General features: G+C 30.9%; 1 protein-coding gene across 2 annotated transcripts in view; it reads left to right on the plus strand.

Annotated features, from left to right (window-relative positions):
- Positions 1-16,524, plus strand: part of Cmtr1 (Cap methyltransferase 1) — a 129,747-nt gene that overhangs the window by 71,567 nt on the left and 41,656 nt on the right. For both annotated transcript variants that reach the window (XR_015043299.1, XM_085824683.1), the window contains exons 13-15: positions 5,324-5,420; positions 8,201-8,333; positions 15,501-15,686. Coding sequence is in view for 1 of the 2 variants with exons in the window: in XM_085824683.1 (XP_085680809.1) it covers positions 5,324-5,420; positions 8,201-8,333; positions 15,501-15,686 (416 nt within the window). In the remaining variant the exon portion in view is untranslated. The remainder of the gene's footprint in view (positions 1-5,323; positions 5,421-8,200; positions 8,334-15,500; positions 15,687-16,524) is intronic.

Raw genomic sequence — 16,524 nt, forward strand, 5'->3', positions numbered from 1 at the left:
AATTTTAAGGTAATTCGATTTTATTCAGTTAAGGATTACAAAAATTAAGACCAAAATTTATTGTATTATTAATATTAAAATTATTAGTCCAAAGGGGCTTTGTCCCTGAGAGACTATTGTTTTCATTTTGCAATTTTGTGTCGAATCACTCTGAATATCCGTTTCACTTTTCAATCTGTTGCCACCAAATATTATTGCCCTGTATTATATTTGAAGAAATTAAATAATGAAGAATCTGCATACATGTATGTCTCGCATTGTGATAAAACAACGGTCCTAGAGCCATCAAATTTTGAATGACGTAATCCTACTGTGAATATATGGGCATCAGGAAGCCCAAATTTGGAATTTGTTTTATTATCGATTTCATATATCTAAAACTTTAATCAATTTTTGATTAACAAACTCAAGGATTTCAAAGCGAGCAATGGCAACGTTGTACAGGAAAAACATTTTTATCTTCAGCGGGTGAGACTGTATATCGGAAATTCTAAACGTAGGATCAATTTAAAATTATTTCGCGATATTGCTCTTGAACTGAATTTTATGGTTTAAGTGCAAAGAACATGGTATTTAATAAATGTTAAAAATATTTAAAAAAAAAAACCTTGAACGTAATTTAAAATCTGAAACCTTTCAGACTTTCTTTTTTCCTCCCCCTTTTCCCCCCTTTTTTTCTTTTCATGATTTATTTTCTATTATTAATATTAAAATTATGCATTATTTCTTTTCTATTTATACAGCTTCTTCCTAAAATACTTTCTCAAATATGACATGGCTTTTTAGCTTTTGAGGCTTAACTTTCTCTGAATATTTCTGAAAGAAAATTTAAAAAAATGTTCTTTAAAAAAATATTATTGAAAACTTGTAACTGAGTTATAAAATGTAAGGGAATAATTCTTTTATCCATACTTATCAGATTTTTTTTACTCTTAATTTCAACAATACATATTCTAAAACTCTTCTTTATTAAGTACACATGTCATAAAATTTTCTTTTCATGTTAACAGATTCCTTTCCAGTACGAACAATTCTTGCTTAAATAGTTTTATAAACACATTTATCAACAGGATTTCAATCTATGTTTACAATTCAACGTTAAGGTTATTATATATTTAGATAATATTTATAATCATTATACATTTAGATGCATTTAATAATTAGATTTCTTCACAGTAACTTTCACAGAAGTTTACGAATGAATAAATCCTTCATTTCAAATACATTTATAAATAATTTCATAAATATTTATGTATTTTGTTAAAGGCAGATACATGCTTTTTGCAAGCAGATGCATAAATACCCATACATATTTCACATTTTTCATTTTCGGCACATGCAAATCTTTAATTTCTGTGCGTTCACTATATTTTTCAAGTAAAGTAATTTACAATAATTTAGCATATACCCGAAATTTTTACATAAGAAATATGTAAAAATATAATTTGAATGAAAATTACATGCATTATTTTTAATACCCACTCAAAAGTCAGTTTTTTCTCGAAATTCCTCCACAATGGGATCTCTCCCTTTTGGCAGATAGTCCTTGCATACCTTACTCCATTTGATAAAAACATAGCCTGACCTATGTGCCTAATTATAAATATTTTAACATGCATAATTTTATATTTACATTTAGTCATCAAATTTAAAACTTTTGACTTAAAGTATGTTTTAGGATACATTTTGTGATTATGTTTCAGTTATATAAAAATAAAATGATGATTTGTAAAATGAGCATCTATAAAGCCTCTTCTTGAAAATTTTTTAAAAAGTACATGTTACAGTAATATGTGAATGACAAAAAAAAGTATTTAATTAAAACATTTTGGCGTTTGGGACATAAAATAAAAGCGAATACTCTATCGAGGTTTTATCGAAAGACGTATACAATTTTAAAGGTACCATAAGGTATTTTTCATTCTTTAAGCATAACATTTTTGTTAAAATCTATATTTTTGTAGTTCACAGCTTAGAATTTTATAAAACAAATTCATAATTAAAATCACGGTTGTTAGTTATAAAAAATAACCAAGATGTGATTTTTGCATAAATGTCACTATACAACTTGGTATTATCCATCATGCAACGAATGTTTCTTTTATGCAGAAATGTTCCATTTTTCGATTTGTATTGAACTGTCATGTGTCAAAATACTATCAGTCAAAGGAGCCTTTGAATGTAAACAAAAAACACTCCATCTGGAGACCGAAGCTTTGAAGCAGTGCTTCACTCATAGTGTGGTATTGGCCCTTCCCTCCTTTCTTACCTCCATGAATGAAGGCACTGCTTTGAGCTCACTTTAGAGATGATTCAGTAATTTTGAGGATTTCCTATTGCCTGGCCTCCTCATTCTCAGGATTTGAATCCCTGTGATATCTGGCTGTGGGAATTCCTGAGAAATCTTGTGTGCAGTGGAACCATACACACTATGCCTGAATTGCAACCAAGCATAACAGGTCATGTAGCAGCAATTGATCGAGAAACCCATTGCGCTATTATTAATGTGCAGTAACGCGCTTTGAATGTGTGATTGTTGCAAATGAAATGCACATTGAACAAATACTACAATTAGATTAAGTTTTATGTTTCCAGTTTAGGGTTTTTGTTTTTCATGTGTTCCCTCATCAACTGGTGGTTGGAATTTGAACTATTATTTTGTATTTCAGTTTTCTTTTTCCCTCGGTCCCTGTAACACATATACCAAGTTTCAAAGAAATAAGTTTATCAGAATGGGCTCTACGTAGGTCTAAATAAAGTAACTTAAATTATAACCCCCTTACAGTTTTAGGATTTGTTTCGAGTACACAAAAATTAACGAAAGAACATCAAAAGAGGAGAGACAGATGCTTGTGAGAAAATGAATTGTAAATTGCTTGTGAAGAACAATGAGACAGATGCTTGTTTTTTGCTGCATAACAAATTAAATTTTGGTGCAATATTTGGCAGTGCTGGACATAAAGTATGCTCAAACATTTTCCGTGATGAATGGCATTTGGATTTAATAAGCTTTGGGGTCGTACTCCAAACTTTAAGAAACGTTGATGTAATCAATAGTCTGTAGTAACTAGCTGATGTCTGATATTTAATGAAACTATTAAAAACTCAGCTAAATCTGAATTTTATCAAAATTTAATGAAAATTCATGTTATGAAATGTTTTCAAACCTAATTTGCATTTTAATTTTTTTGTAATGTTGTAATTATATATGCAGTCAATGATTTGCTGTTACTCACAATACCTGGAAACGAATAAGAAATGGAAGAAAAAGATGCTAATATATGCATATGATAAATGCATATGATAAAAATCACCAAATTTATTTATGCGACCTATAATTTAATGTTTTAAATTTTAATTACTTTTTTGGTGTATTTAAATTTGTCTTTGATTTCTGTGTAAAACACATAATGTCATCTGTGCATTTTTTTCCTCTGGGCTATGTTTCATAAAGTTGCATTAAAGGTTAGGTTATTTACTATTATAAAGTGCATGATTGTTATATAATTAAGGGTTAATTAAATTAAAGGTTATCTAATTAATCACATTTTACATGGGGAAAACCACAAAAACCAACCATGCGGCCAGCCCATTTGCCTGGCTTCGAAATTAAGTTGTAAGTTACTATTTTAATAGTTTTAATCATTTAGCCACTAATGGGACTCTTCAAATTAAAATGTGTAGTGTTTCTTTAGGTTGATCATAATTTTGTAGGCAGATTTATCACGAGTCAGTTGATGTTTACTTATTCTAACTTTCATCTTTTATAGGATTATTTTCGGGTGATATCTTATAAAATATATTTACTGGTTAGTAAAGTCATTTTTGCTTCATCATCTTCAACAACAAAATCATTTAAATGAAGCCATCTATTTGAAACCTATTTTCATAAAAAAAACCTCTGAATTGTGACATCTGTTACATGTTTCCACGCATCATCTGAAACATAAATTGCATCTAATAGATTAACTGTGGCTCTAATTTCTTTTCCACCTTTCTATTCAGATTTAAGATTAAAGAGCATCTAAAAAACATTTGAAACTTTTAACTACTCTCTGATAAAGTGTCAGTAAAACTGTAGTTGTATTTGGAGGTAGAAGAAGAGCTAATGTTTTGCAGATTTTGCATGGAAGAATAAGTGGGACAATTATCTAATAACGAAATTATTTATCACACTAGAAATGTTTCAAGTGTCATCCACACTTTGCGATCCATTATCTAAATGACAGGAAGAGTTTAGCGTTTTGAGGTATCATAGTTTGGTTTTCCATCAACTCATAACTTCTGATTTTCAATGCTTGTCATTATCCTTTCTTTTGTTGTTTTAACCCCCACTGCACTTTTTACCTCTGAATTTAAGTTTTAACAGCCATTATTGGTAAAAAATTCCTGTCTCATCTGCACTGAAGATGTTTTTATTTTCCCCCAAACACTAGTTAAAGCAATACATTTTGAATCCTGTCATTTTTGGTTTCCTTTTGTGCAGATGTTGTTGATAATTTGGTGTATAATGTTTTGTACAGATGTTGCTGATAGTTTGGAGTTCAGTGTGTTTTTAAAATGATCTACTAACCCATTACATAACATAAAATCATGATAGTCCACGTTCTTGGCAGATTTTTCAGTCTGTATTTATGTAAATGGTCAATTAGTAATGAAACCGACTTTTGACTGCAGTGACAAAGCATTGTCAAGATCGTTTTCCTTGTGTGTTTTTATTTTTTTAGAGTTCATCAGATTCTCATCAAAAACAGAGAGAACAATTTCTGGGTTTTTCAAGAGTTTTGATATTGTACATGATTTTTTTCCTTCTTGTTTCTTGTTATATGCATAAGAAATCTAATGTAGTTTATTCTGATGCAAATTCATATTGACTGTGTTCATACTGAATGAATCAAATGTTATTTCAGATTAATATGTATCAGGTTTTATAGTGGTGCAGTACCTCAGTATGCTTTTAACCCTCTCAGCATTACGGCCGGAAAATTCTGTAAAGAAGGCTGCCTTCTATATTCATTATAAACAGGAAAATTTCTGCTAGCTTTTCATGTATCTGATTTCAGTTTGGATGTATATTGGAAGAAAAGGAATCAAGGTACAAAATGAAAGAGTAATTTTTTAATTAAAATCTAGAAAATACCACTTAATCACGACATTTTGAGGAACTTTGAAATTTCAGGGCTAAACCCATAACACTCGGAGGGTTAAATTAGCTGTGTAAAAGTATTTTTAAGTTTATGCCTTTTTAAAAAAAAGAACATATGATGCTAAGTTATTGAACTGATAATGAAGAATGAAGTAATTTTATTTTATTTTTCTGTAGGGATTTTCTGTTGAAGGGCAAGAAAATGAACAAGAAATTTTATCTAAAAGATTGTATCTATGTCAGTTCCTCTGTGCACTTTCAATTTTGCGTGAAGGTAAAATTTTTGTTCTGTTGTTGACATTTAAGTTTTCATTAAGTTTGACGTGTATTTGAAACTGTTTTTCATGGGAAGTTTTAACAAAGACTGCATCCATCAATCATATAAATAACATGAAAACTTTTCTGTGAAAAATAAAATATAAATGTTCATAAAAGTACTGAGATTAAATCTTTATGCCATAGGCCTTTTTTGGGGAGGGGAAGTTGTTTTTACTGTAAACTCTTTGTGTGTTAATAATATTTTTACTCATATCTATTCATATGAAAACTTTTTCTAAATAATTTGCATGCATTCTTGAAAAGGAAATGTTTTTATGTCCCATTCATTCATAGTTCTAATAATGGAGATAGGAATTTCTCTCAAAATCTTATTGTCTAAGTTGATGGAGATATTAAGGTACATTCTCCGTAATTGAATGCATATCTGGAAAATTAATAATTTTGTGACCCATTCATTCATGCCTGTTAATCATATCCCTTAGTAACAGTAAGTGGTATTAATTTATTGCTAAATTGCAGACATGCTAATTTGGTAGAACAAAGTAATAGTGAAAATTCAGATGTGTGTCAGCAAAATTTATAAAATGATGAGCATTCATCAGAAACTGAAACTTTTACTCCAATGTTTTATGCTTATGCTTTACTTTCACTACAGGCATCAACTTCTTAGAGTTTAAACCTGATCATTCTAACTTGCCATAGGGCCATTCAGGGTTGTAGAAAAATTTAGGGCGATATCACAGCACTCACCCGAAGGCGAAAATAAGAGTCTGAGAGATCAGGCAATCAGAGCTTTAAGGTGGCAAGTCAAGGTGGCGTACACTACAAAAATTTCAATTTTTAAGTCATAAAAATCATTTGAGTCTTGACTGAAGAATATAAAACTGCTTAGTGAGAGATTCGAGAAAATAATATCTAATTCTTGAGGATTCAGGGTATGAGCATCACGTGATTGGTACTAGCCAATGCGGTTGGATCCACATTGGTAGGCGTGGTGAGTTTGATTATTTACGCTTTGTGCGAATAACACTAAAATTCTTTGCCTGTCCGGGCACTAAGTCCATATTCTTAGTAGTAAACACAAACACAAATTCACAAACACAAAATAAATCTTTGTTAAATACTTGGATAAATACTAGGATTAAGTGCTTGATTAAATATTTGAATAAAATGAAATAAGTAGGATAAAACTGTATACATATTTACAGCTACCACCACTTTACATTGTGGTGAATTGACCTAGGTCGTTTCACAACGTTTTCCACAGTGGTATCATAGTTCGTAACTCTCAGAGTATTGACTGGCGAATTCTCCATTTTCTCAAAAAAGTTGTGAGCATCCATTAGTATCTGCTCTGGTATTGGTTTAATTTTTAAATCTTTATAAATGATCATATTTCTAACATACCAAGGCACATTAATCATCGCTCTTAGTATTTTATTTTGCAGGAGGTTAATTTTCCTTTGTTCTATCTTTAACACCATGGCCCAGGCTAGGGCTGCATAAAGCAAAATTGGTCTAATAAGTGCTAAATACAGAGTACGTTTAATTTTAAAGTTTAGATTTTCGTCCTATGAGATTATACTAGTGTTTTAGATTTGAGACTGAACTTCTTTTTCATTTCATGTCACTTGTTGAAATTTGATTATAAGTTCTTTTTTTTTAAAGATTCATCTAGTGATAGAACATTGATTTCACCTAATAAAATCTCACAGGGCTTAATGTTTTTGATTTTGCAACTTTGAGAGTTTTTAGGTAAACTCATTTTTGTATGCACATTTCTATTTATTTTTGTTTTTTAATTAATGAAAATCTGTTTTACGTATATGTTGATTAGGAGCAGTTAAAAAAATCTTCTGATACTCTGCTTACAAACTGTAAACTTTCATCAAATTTAGTTGTGTTATCAACTGCTGTTACAGTTGTTGTTGCTTGGTACTCTGTAATCTACTGTTGTTAAATACACAACTTTGTGTGTATGTTTGCTCTAAACAGTAATTATTGTTTCAACTGTAATTAGTTAACTGAAATCGGTACATCAGCTTACTCATTTTTCTAAGTATATGAAAAAATAAATAATAAAAGAAAAATTCAAGGTTAATGTTGTAAGAAAAACCACAATACATTGCCAAACAAATTATGACGGGATTATCAGCTGCATGAAAATTTTGATAGTATGATGACTAAATTTCTGCTGGTCATAGAATGTGGAAACCAGTTTCTAACTATTGATTCTTTATACAAATGATTCAGTTAAGAAAAGCCCTAGACCTAGACTAAGATCTAGATCATCTAGGACTAATATATTCAATTAATATCTAGACAGAGCAGAATGTTTACTTGGACAACGACGTTTTCTGAGTAACTGCAGGAACAGTTATGCCTTAACTTGCAAGAACTTAAAATTATGTGGTTTTTATTTTTGTAGCATAATTTTAGAATAAAATTTCCCAGATTCTTGGAATGATAGCTGGAAGAAAATTGATCCATTCTTTTCCAAAAGTAAGACAAAGGCAAAATCAGAAACTGATCAGTTCACTCCCGTTATAAAAATTGTCAATCTTTGCAGGAAATTAGATTTAGAAGCTGATAGTGATACAGTGATGATGCCATCAAGCTTTTGGAGGGAGGGACATGAATTTAATAAAGCTAATATAATTATTCAATTACACAACCACACTGAATGAGATGGTTTTATTGCCATTTAGTAAAACTTTTCGAGAAACTATATGCATATGCTTTTTTTTATACTTATAATATTTCTTTCTTTTTCAGGAGGTAATTTCGTCTGTAAATTATTTGATCTCTTCACCCCCTTTAGTGTTGGACTAGTCTATTTAATGTATCATGCTTTTGAGAAAATTTGTATTTTTAAGCCAAATACCAGTAGGCCTGCAAATTCAGAAAGGTAAATTCCATATATCATATTTTGAAGTTGAAGTTTTTTTAATTAAATAAATATAAATCATATTTTTATGTATAAACATAAGCAGATTAAAATTAAGTATGCACATGTATTAAAATGTTTGCATGCATGTGCATGTACACATATGTGCTTAATTTTTCTTTTCAAATTTTATTCACAAGACAGTCATTAAAATTGTTAATAATATATAAGCAAGTAAAAGTTTGCAATCGTGTTTCAGGTTTTCCGTTAATTACTGTGTTTAATTGGATTTTTATGGTAATAAAGACACTATTGAAAAACTTTTGTATTACTTAAAATAAGTTTAATATGCAAATTCTTCAAAGGATATTAAAAAGATATCTTATTGGAACTTTGTAGATTCTTCTAATGTTCTATCTGGTAATTATCATGTGTGCTTTGTAGAAGAATCTGCTGATTTTCTAATTATCATAATTATTCCCCCTCCTGTCTTTTTATTATTTTTTAATTTTGTTAAAAATATCATGAGGGTAAAGGTGGCTGTAATAAATAGATGTGGAGTTAATGGATTGGAGAAGATTAGTGTATTTTCTTTAATATATTTTTTCACACAGCATTGTATGCATTTTTTTTGGGGGGGGGAGCAATGGCAAACCATTTTTAACCACACTCACGGCAACGTGGTTTACAACATATTTCTCCAGACTTGTTCCTAAAATCATGATTTTTATTAATTTTTATATAATATTTCATTATCCCCCCATTTCTGATTTCTTCCCTTTGAAAATCATTCGATTTTTATTTTGACTATCCAAAGAAAGAAAAAGCATTATACTATGGAAGTAGATGCATTTGGAAATATGATCTAGTTCTCTAATGGGCATCAAACACAACTGCAGGCCATCTGGAACACATCAGCTAATAACCACAAAGCAATATCAAAGCAGTTCTCTGTACTTCTAGCATTGCTAAGTAAGGAAAGTTTGTCATGCTTGTGTGGTTGTTTGAGAAATTGTGATCTTTTGTCTTTGTTATATCTAGCAAAAATAAAACGGTTCAAAAAACATATACAGATAACTTTCTTTGCATTATTTCATCAAGAATATGTAATACATTTGTGGTAATGTTTTTCATTGCAGTATTTGGATACCACATTGGGGGGGGAGGAGTGTCGATGTTCTTAAATGTGTGTACATAAAAGCACAATGGCAGCATAAGTTACATTGTTCACTTATTTTTTAGGGAAAAAAAGGAACAAAATGTTATTAAGACAAATATTAGTAATTAACTCAGTATAAATGATGATACAGTGAAAAAACTTTATTATCAAAAAACAGGCTTACATAGCAATGAGTATGAGCTTGTTTTGTTCTCAAGAAAGCACGATCTGCTACTATTGTTAACAGATGTGCAAAAATGGATTAAACTATTATTTTTCTATAAAACCTTTTAAATGTTTGAGTATTTTTGTTCTACTTAAAATTTGTTGATTTCTCTTTGAGATATTAATCAGGTAATATAATACCATTTTCCCATATTTTTAATGGACTGGTTAATTTCATATTCTTTAAGATAGTTTTAATCTATGAAATAGCTAAAATGTATTTAGAATATGAAGTTTGTAGCTGAAATATATTTAAAATTTTTAATATCTGATAAAATTTTCAATAAATCTTTAGACATATGTTTTTTAAATTAACATTTTTCAAAATAAATTGCACCATTTCATGTAAAAATTTTGTCAAACTTGTAAATTAAGCTGTTTAAGTGAAAGAACTTATTTCTTTATTTTACTTTTTGATTCTTTATTTTCTGCTTTATGATGAGTATATATATATGTGTGTGATTTCGTGTTTTTCGTATTTTTTCTTTTTCTTGGCAGCATATGTAAATTGAATATCTGTTTTTGTAAACTCTGTGTTTTCGAGCAACATTGCATTGTTATAAGTAAAAATGCTTTTTGTATGTCTAATAAGATAGAAATATATATGTATATTCAGTTTCCAAATTGAATTGCTTAAAAAGTGCAGGATATGAATTTTATAGAGAGAGGGAAAAAACAGCTCCCCCCAAAGTCCTTAATTCCAAAGTGTAATTTAGGTCAGTAAAAACAGCAGATCACAAAATAATATGTTGCCTTTGAGAAGAAAGTGCCTTCATGAAAAAATTTCTATGAGGAACAGGTATGGGTTTATCATATTATACATTAGACAAATTCGAAATTTTCCATTCCTCTTCTTCCTTGTTTGCGCTCCTTTTGGGGGGTAGCTAAGAAATGATGGGAATTGTTTTTGATATTTGTTAAATTATCAATTTAACAAATTGAATTATTGAAATTTATTATTGAAACAAAATTATATTTTGTTTCAATAATAAATTTCAACAAATTGAAACAAAATTATATTTTGTTTCAGCATTTGGATTAATTACAGCAAATTCATTATGTGCATTGTGGTATTTTTTGAGTAACCATTCTTACATGGAGAGTTCTTCGGACAGTGTTTTCAGGGTTGCCACGCTACCTGGAAAACTGGGAAAAGTCAGAGAATTCGAAAATTGACCAAAAATGTCATGGAATTTAAATATTGTACTCAAAATCTGGAAAAGTCAGGAAATTTCATACGGCGATCCTCATAAAAGCGATTTTTGCACCAGTGTTGGAAGCAATCACTTTCTTGGTGACTTAAATATTGCGTAAGCATCATTTGGGCAGCTAATGTAGAGCCAATTTTCGTAGCTTCAATCAGATTATCTTTTAGAAAGCCAAAGCAAGTTTCCAGTAAACTTTGACAATCGAGAGATCACATACTCGCATGTGCAGTACATGTTGAACAAAAGAAAATACCTTCCCATTCTCATATAAAACAAAATCAGTGTAAAGCCAAATATAATATCACCAAATCCCATGTGTGCCGTATACTTACACATGGGATTTGGCAACATTAGGATGAGCAGTAAGTGGGTCATTTTGTTGTTGGCGATAATTTTCAAAATCAGGCCAAGAATATACCATATACTAGGATTTTACAAAATCTTTCCTTTTTTAATAAATTCCTTATTTGTCATTTTGCAGTAAAATAAAGGAAATAGTAATCAGTTATCTAGACTAACCATTGAATATATTAGCCAAAATATCGTTCATTATTGTAATTCAATTTTTAATCTTTAATTAACTTTATTTTAATGTTATTCGTATAATTTAATGTAGCTTCTTCATTTCTTTGGCATACTCCTGAAACTAAGTTGTATGATGACATATCATCATGAAATTTAATGCACATATTTTTTGCTTATGCTGCTAAATAAATATAAAATACCTGAATTTATTTGAAAATATCATTAAATAGATTTGTTTCTTTCATTTGGCTGCAAACTAAAAAAGACATTTTTTAATCCAGATTGGGCAGATTCTAATATCAAACTTCAGTGGAGAAAACAACTCCTATTATAGTTATAAAAATAATGCAGTAATGCTTTGGGGATTATGTATATATATAAGTCATATGTAATTGGCAAATTTTTGTATTTTAAAGTGGTACCATAATTAATTTACCCTCAGCACAACCAATTCGCACTACACGGACAGCCTGAAATTTTCTTGAAACACACTTGGAAAACCTGAAAAGGTCAGAGAATTTCATTCTCCTGTTTGAATGGCAACCCTGTTGACAGCTGCTGACAGAGTGTTAGAATGAGAATTAGGATACAATTTGAGGGAAGTCACATGCTTATTTATTTAGCATTGTTTACATGGATGCAGAGTCATAAAAAATAAAAGGCTATTTGAAGTGATTTTGAGTGCAGTAACTGCCAGAAACCAGAAAATCTTTTTTAATCAATCTGCTGACAGTGAAAATAGATTTCATTACCAAAATTATCTTAGTAGTGTTCACTAAGTGTTGATAATAATGTAGCTAAGTGTTGCCTAATATCTTAGTTTTCCAAAATGCCTAAGCTCGTTCTGCTGTTCTAAACAGATGTTACATTGTCTTATTTTAGCTGCTTTAAAACGAAAGGATTACACATATATTTCATGGTATATGTCTATTTCTCTATTGGCCATGGAAGTTGGTGGCGATACTGTGGAACTTGTGCTATTCATGCTGGTGGAATTTTGGAGAAATAGATTGTTCATCATTTAGTTAAATAATCACTATTTAGTTAGATAATCGACAAATGCAAGTTATAAATGTAGCATTAGAAAATACTTAAATATGATCTTAGGTTGCGAGATTGTCTGGCAAACAAATTCATTAAAGCTTACACAAGTTATTTCTGGAGCCAAAGATCTCTTATGGCATTTAAAATTAGCAAAAAAATAGTCATCCCTGCAGTATTATTTATGTCATTGTCTGCACAGTTCTTACTGCACTGCCTATTTATTTTAAACAAAAGAAACAGAGGAAAAACTACACTTTACAAGAACTAAATAATACTTACATATTAACACAACCACTTTGGTACAACCGTTTTGGTGATGATTTTTTACAGATGAAAAGGTAAAAGTTACTTATCAGGTGCAATTTGGTGGTTTTTCACAAATTTTTTTAGAAATATTCCCAAACTACACTCATGTTCATAATTATGTTTACATGCATAAATTCACGGATTTCTCAGAGACTAATAATTTAATGAATTTTCGTGGAATCATACATAACATGATGACACATAAATGCAACAGAAAAAATTGAAGATCACCTCATATGATATAAAATTGTAGCATGAAACAATAAAAATGGTAATAAAGTGTGACAAAGAGAGTTAAGAAAAAAAGGAATGATTCAGAAAAAGAATTAAGTCTTACGAATTTAATATGGAATATGATCTCCCCTGACTTGTACACACATATCACAACGTGTTTTAAGGCTGGAAATAACGTTGTTAACCACAGTTTGGGGAATTAATCTCCACTCTTCCAGCAATGCCGTCTTCTGAGCATTTACATCTCTAGGAGGAGGATGTATATGTGCAATTGCTCTTCCAAGGTAGTCCCATAAGTTCTCTATCGGGTTAAGGTCAGGAGAGTTTGGTGGCCAAGGTATTCGCTTAATGTCTTCACTTTCAAGGAATTCATCAACGAGGTTTGCTCGATGTGGACGGGCATTATCATCCATAAATAAAAAGTCAGGTCCAAATGCAACCCTGAAAAGTCTTACATAAGGATCTAAGACCTCATCCCGATATATCTGGCCTGTCACAGATCCGCTGCTGAACATGTGTAGGGGCGTACGTCCATCGATCATTAATCCACCCCATACCATCACACCTCCACTACCGAAACGGTCACGTTCCACAATGTTCGAGGGATCATTTCGTGTTCCTGACTCCCTCCAGATGTAAACACGTTTAGAATCACCAGTTAAACTAAACCGCGACTCATCAGTAAAGAGAACATTGGACCATTGATGTTCAGTCCAGTTTTGATGTTCTTTACACCAATTAAAGCGATCCCTCTTTTTCTGTGAAGACAGTAAAACACATACCCTTGGCTTTCTGGCATAAAGGCCTTTTTCATTAAGCCTTCTGTATATTGTTTGCCGTGATGCAACAGTTCCGGTGGCGGCTGCAAGCTCTGAACTTAACTGCCGAGCAGTAGCCTTTCTGTTACGACGGGCAGTTAATGCCAGATACCGATCTTCACAAGCAGTTGTCATTCGTTTCCGACCTTGTGCAGGCCTCCTTACAACACTTCCATCATTTTGAAACTGTTTCTATAGCTTAGAGACTGTCTGTCTTGAAATATTCAGACATGTGGCTGTTTCCATGATTGACTGCCCTGCTTCTAAATGGCCGATAATTCAACACTTTACAGATTCTTCCAAATGATACTTCGAAGCCATAAGAAACCGCTTTGAGTCCCTGCACACTGAAATCAAACACTATGTTGCAGAAATTCACTCAAATATTCAGTTTGGGCAAAGCACTCGATTCACCCTTGGATGACGTAACACCTAGATTTGCATATCGCAAACCGTTTGATTACTTTTGATTGGATAATGCTAATTAGGCTTGGTTTTCACACATTCCCTGCAAATACGGATCACATTGATTCGATATTTCATTGAATATCATCATTTTTGGGTATGTAAAGATAATTTTGGACATGAGTGTAGAAGTGTTTATCTTATGTTGGCAGACATAATCAGTATACGAAGAGAAAATGTATTTTAGCAATTTAAAACACAAATCTCAATTTTGAAATAAGGATTACATGGTGCTTTAAAAAAAAAATTAAGCACTTAACATTCTTTTCCTAACCATTCTATAATTTTCTGCTTTGTTCTTCTCCCCAAGTACATGAAAATCTATTTCGCTTTAAAAAACATCAAAGAATTGCAGGAACTTGGCATTAATGCGAACCTTATCAACAACAGTTGTCTACCAAACTCTTTTCCTTGTAGGAATTTTATGGCTAAATTTTGAATACTGCAGAAATTTTACCACAGTTTCTTCCCTTGCTGACAAATTCCGCAAGCACATATTTTAAAAGAGAGTTTAATGGGAAAAATATCACAATTTATTTTTAAAAACCATTGGAACTTGGAATACAAGAAAACGAACACATACAAAAATTATGCATACAATTTTGCTTGATTGAAGGATTAGTATGAGCTAGGAGACCAAACAAATTATTATTCACATGGTGGTCAGAGTTTGGCATATTCTGAAAATTTGGTTACTTCTGCTAAATTGGTTGCAATAGCACGTAAGTATTAACTAAATAGGCTTATTGAGGCTTGGGACTCCATAAAACTTAAATAAAGTTTTTTTTAATGTGTTCTGATGTCACACTTATCTATTATAGGCACTGAATTGTACTGTTGGCAACAGTTTCTGTTTGTTGAAAGTGATTGATGGAAAAGCACTTCAGTACCTTTTTACTTTACTGGAATTTGAGAGAAACATATTTCTGAAACCAACAGTTTTGCTCATGGTGCTTTAATTTGTTACTTAAAAGTTACTTAACTGAAGGTAACAGATAATATCAAAATGTGATTGACAGAAAGAAATGAACTAAATTAACACAGTAAGAGCTGAATTCCATAAGATTATTATTATTATTGTTGTTGTTTCTTAGTCATCTTATGTCTGTATTTATTAATGCAGAGAAATTTATAACTTTTTTAGTAACTGAAAATGAATTTTATTGTCTCTTATATTTTTCTGTATTTTTTTAATGTCATATAGGTATTTAATTTGCAAATGGAGAAAAGAAAGTACCAAAGATATCTGTGATTATATGTTTGAAGTCAACTGCTATTTTGAGAAATTTTGGGGTGAAACTTCTGATAAAGACATTGTTGAAATTGTACCACTGTATCTTTTGAAAGAAAATGCTGGTTTCTTTAATTATATAATGGAATCAAATAACAAGTGAGTTTTGCTTTGTGATCTCATTTAAACTTACTCAGATTTTAAGCTTATCTGTGATTTAAATGATTTAGGAATTTCTAGGAAATATGAATTATCATAATGTAGAATTAAAGCAAAAATGTATTTAATATGCAGAACAAAAAACTTTTCCCTCTAAATTTATACTTTTTTATTATCAATATTTTTGTTTCATATGATGAAATAAAAGTTTTAAATTCTGAGTATTACATGCAGGGCTGGGGAGTCAGTAGGGAAAATGACCGACTTTGACTCGGTCTCGGATGATTTGTACCTTGGAATTTTAAAGATTCCAGCTGCCTCATATATATGTAAGCATATACACATGCATTACAACTTATTTTTTAAAATATAAAAGAAGTAATAAAAGAAGTAGCAGATTTATTTAATTAGCATGAGATGGAAAAAACTAGCATTACTAATTTCTACAAAACAGTATAGCTTCGGCAAGATCTTCTTTGATAGGGGACCATAGATTAAATTTGATAAACTTCAGAGCTTAGAATAGTCTTTCCACACTAACCTGAGTAGGAGGAAGAGCTGTTACTATTAGGGTTACTTCTTTTAACTTTTCAGGATAGACTTGTATTTAGTTCTAAAAGAGGTGTCTTACAAGAGTGATCATACATAGCATTTCTTAGAGGATAATAGATACTCAGTTGCATTGTCTGCAGTATGACTGTCCTGATATGAATACTCCAACTGGTCTGAGAATAATTTCCTTCTTAGTGAAAGGTCATAGATGGCTTTCTCTGCCTTTTTAATTTGTTTGTCATCCCACAAAATTCAATGTTTCGTATCTACATATATTGAACCCAGC

Source organism: Stegodyphus dumicola, chromosome 10 (genome assembly GCF_044657685.1).
Source record: "Stegodyphus dumicola isolate Sdum_Otavi_A_Nest chromosome 10, ASM4465768v1".
In the NCBI taxonomy this organism is placed as follows: Eukaryota; Metazoa; Arthropoda; class Arachnida; order Araneae; family Eresidae; genus Stegodyphus; species Stegodyphus dumicola.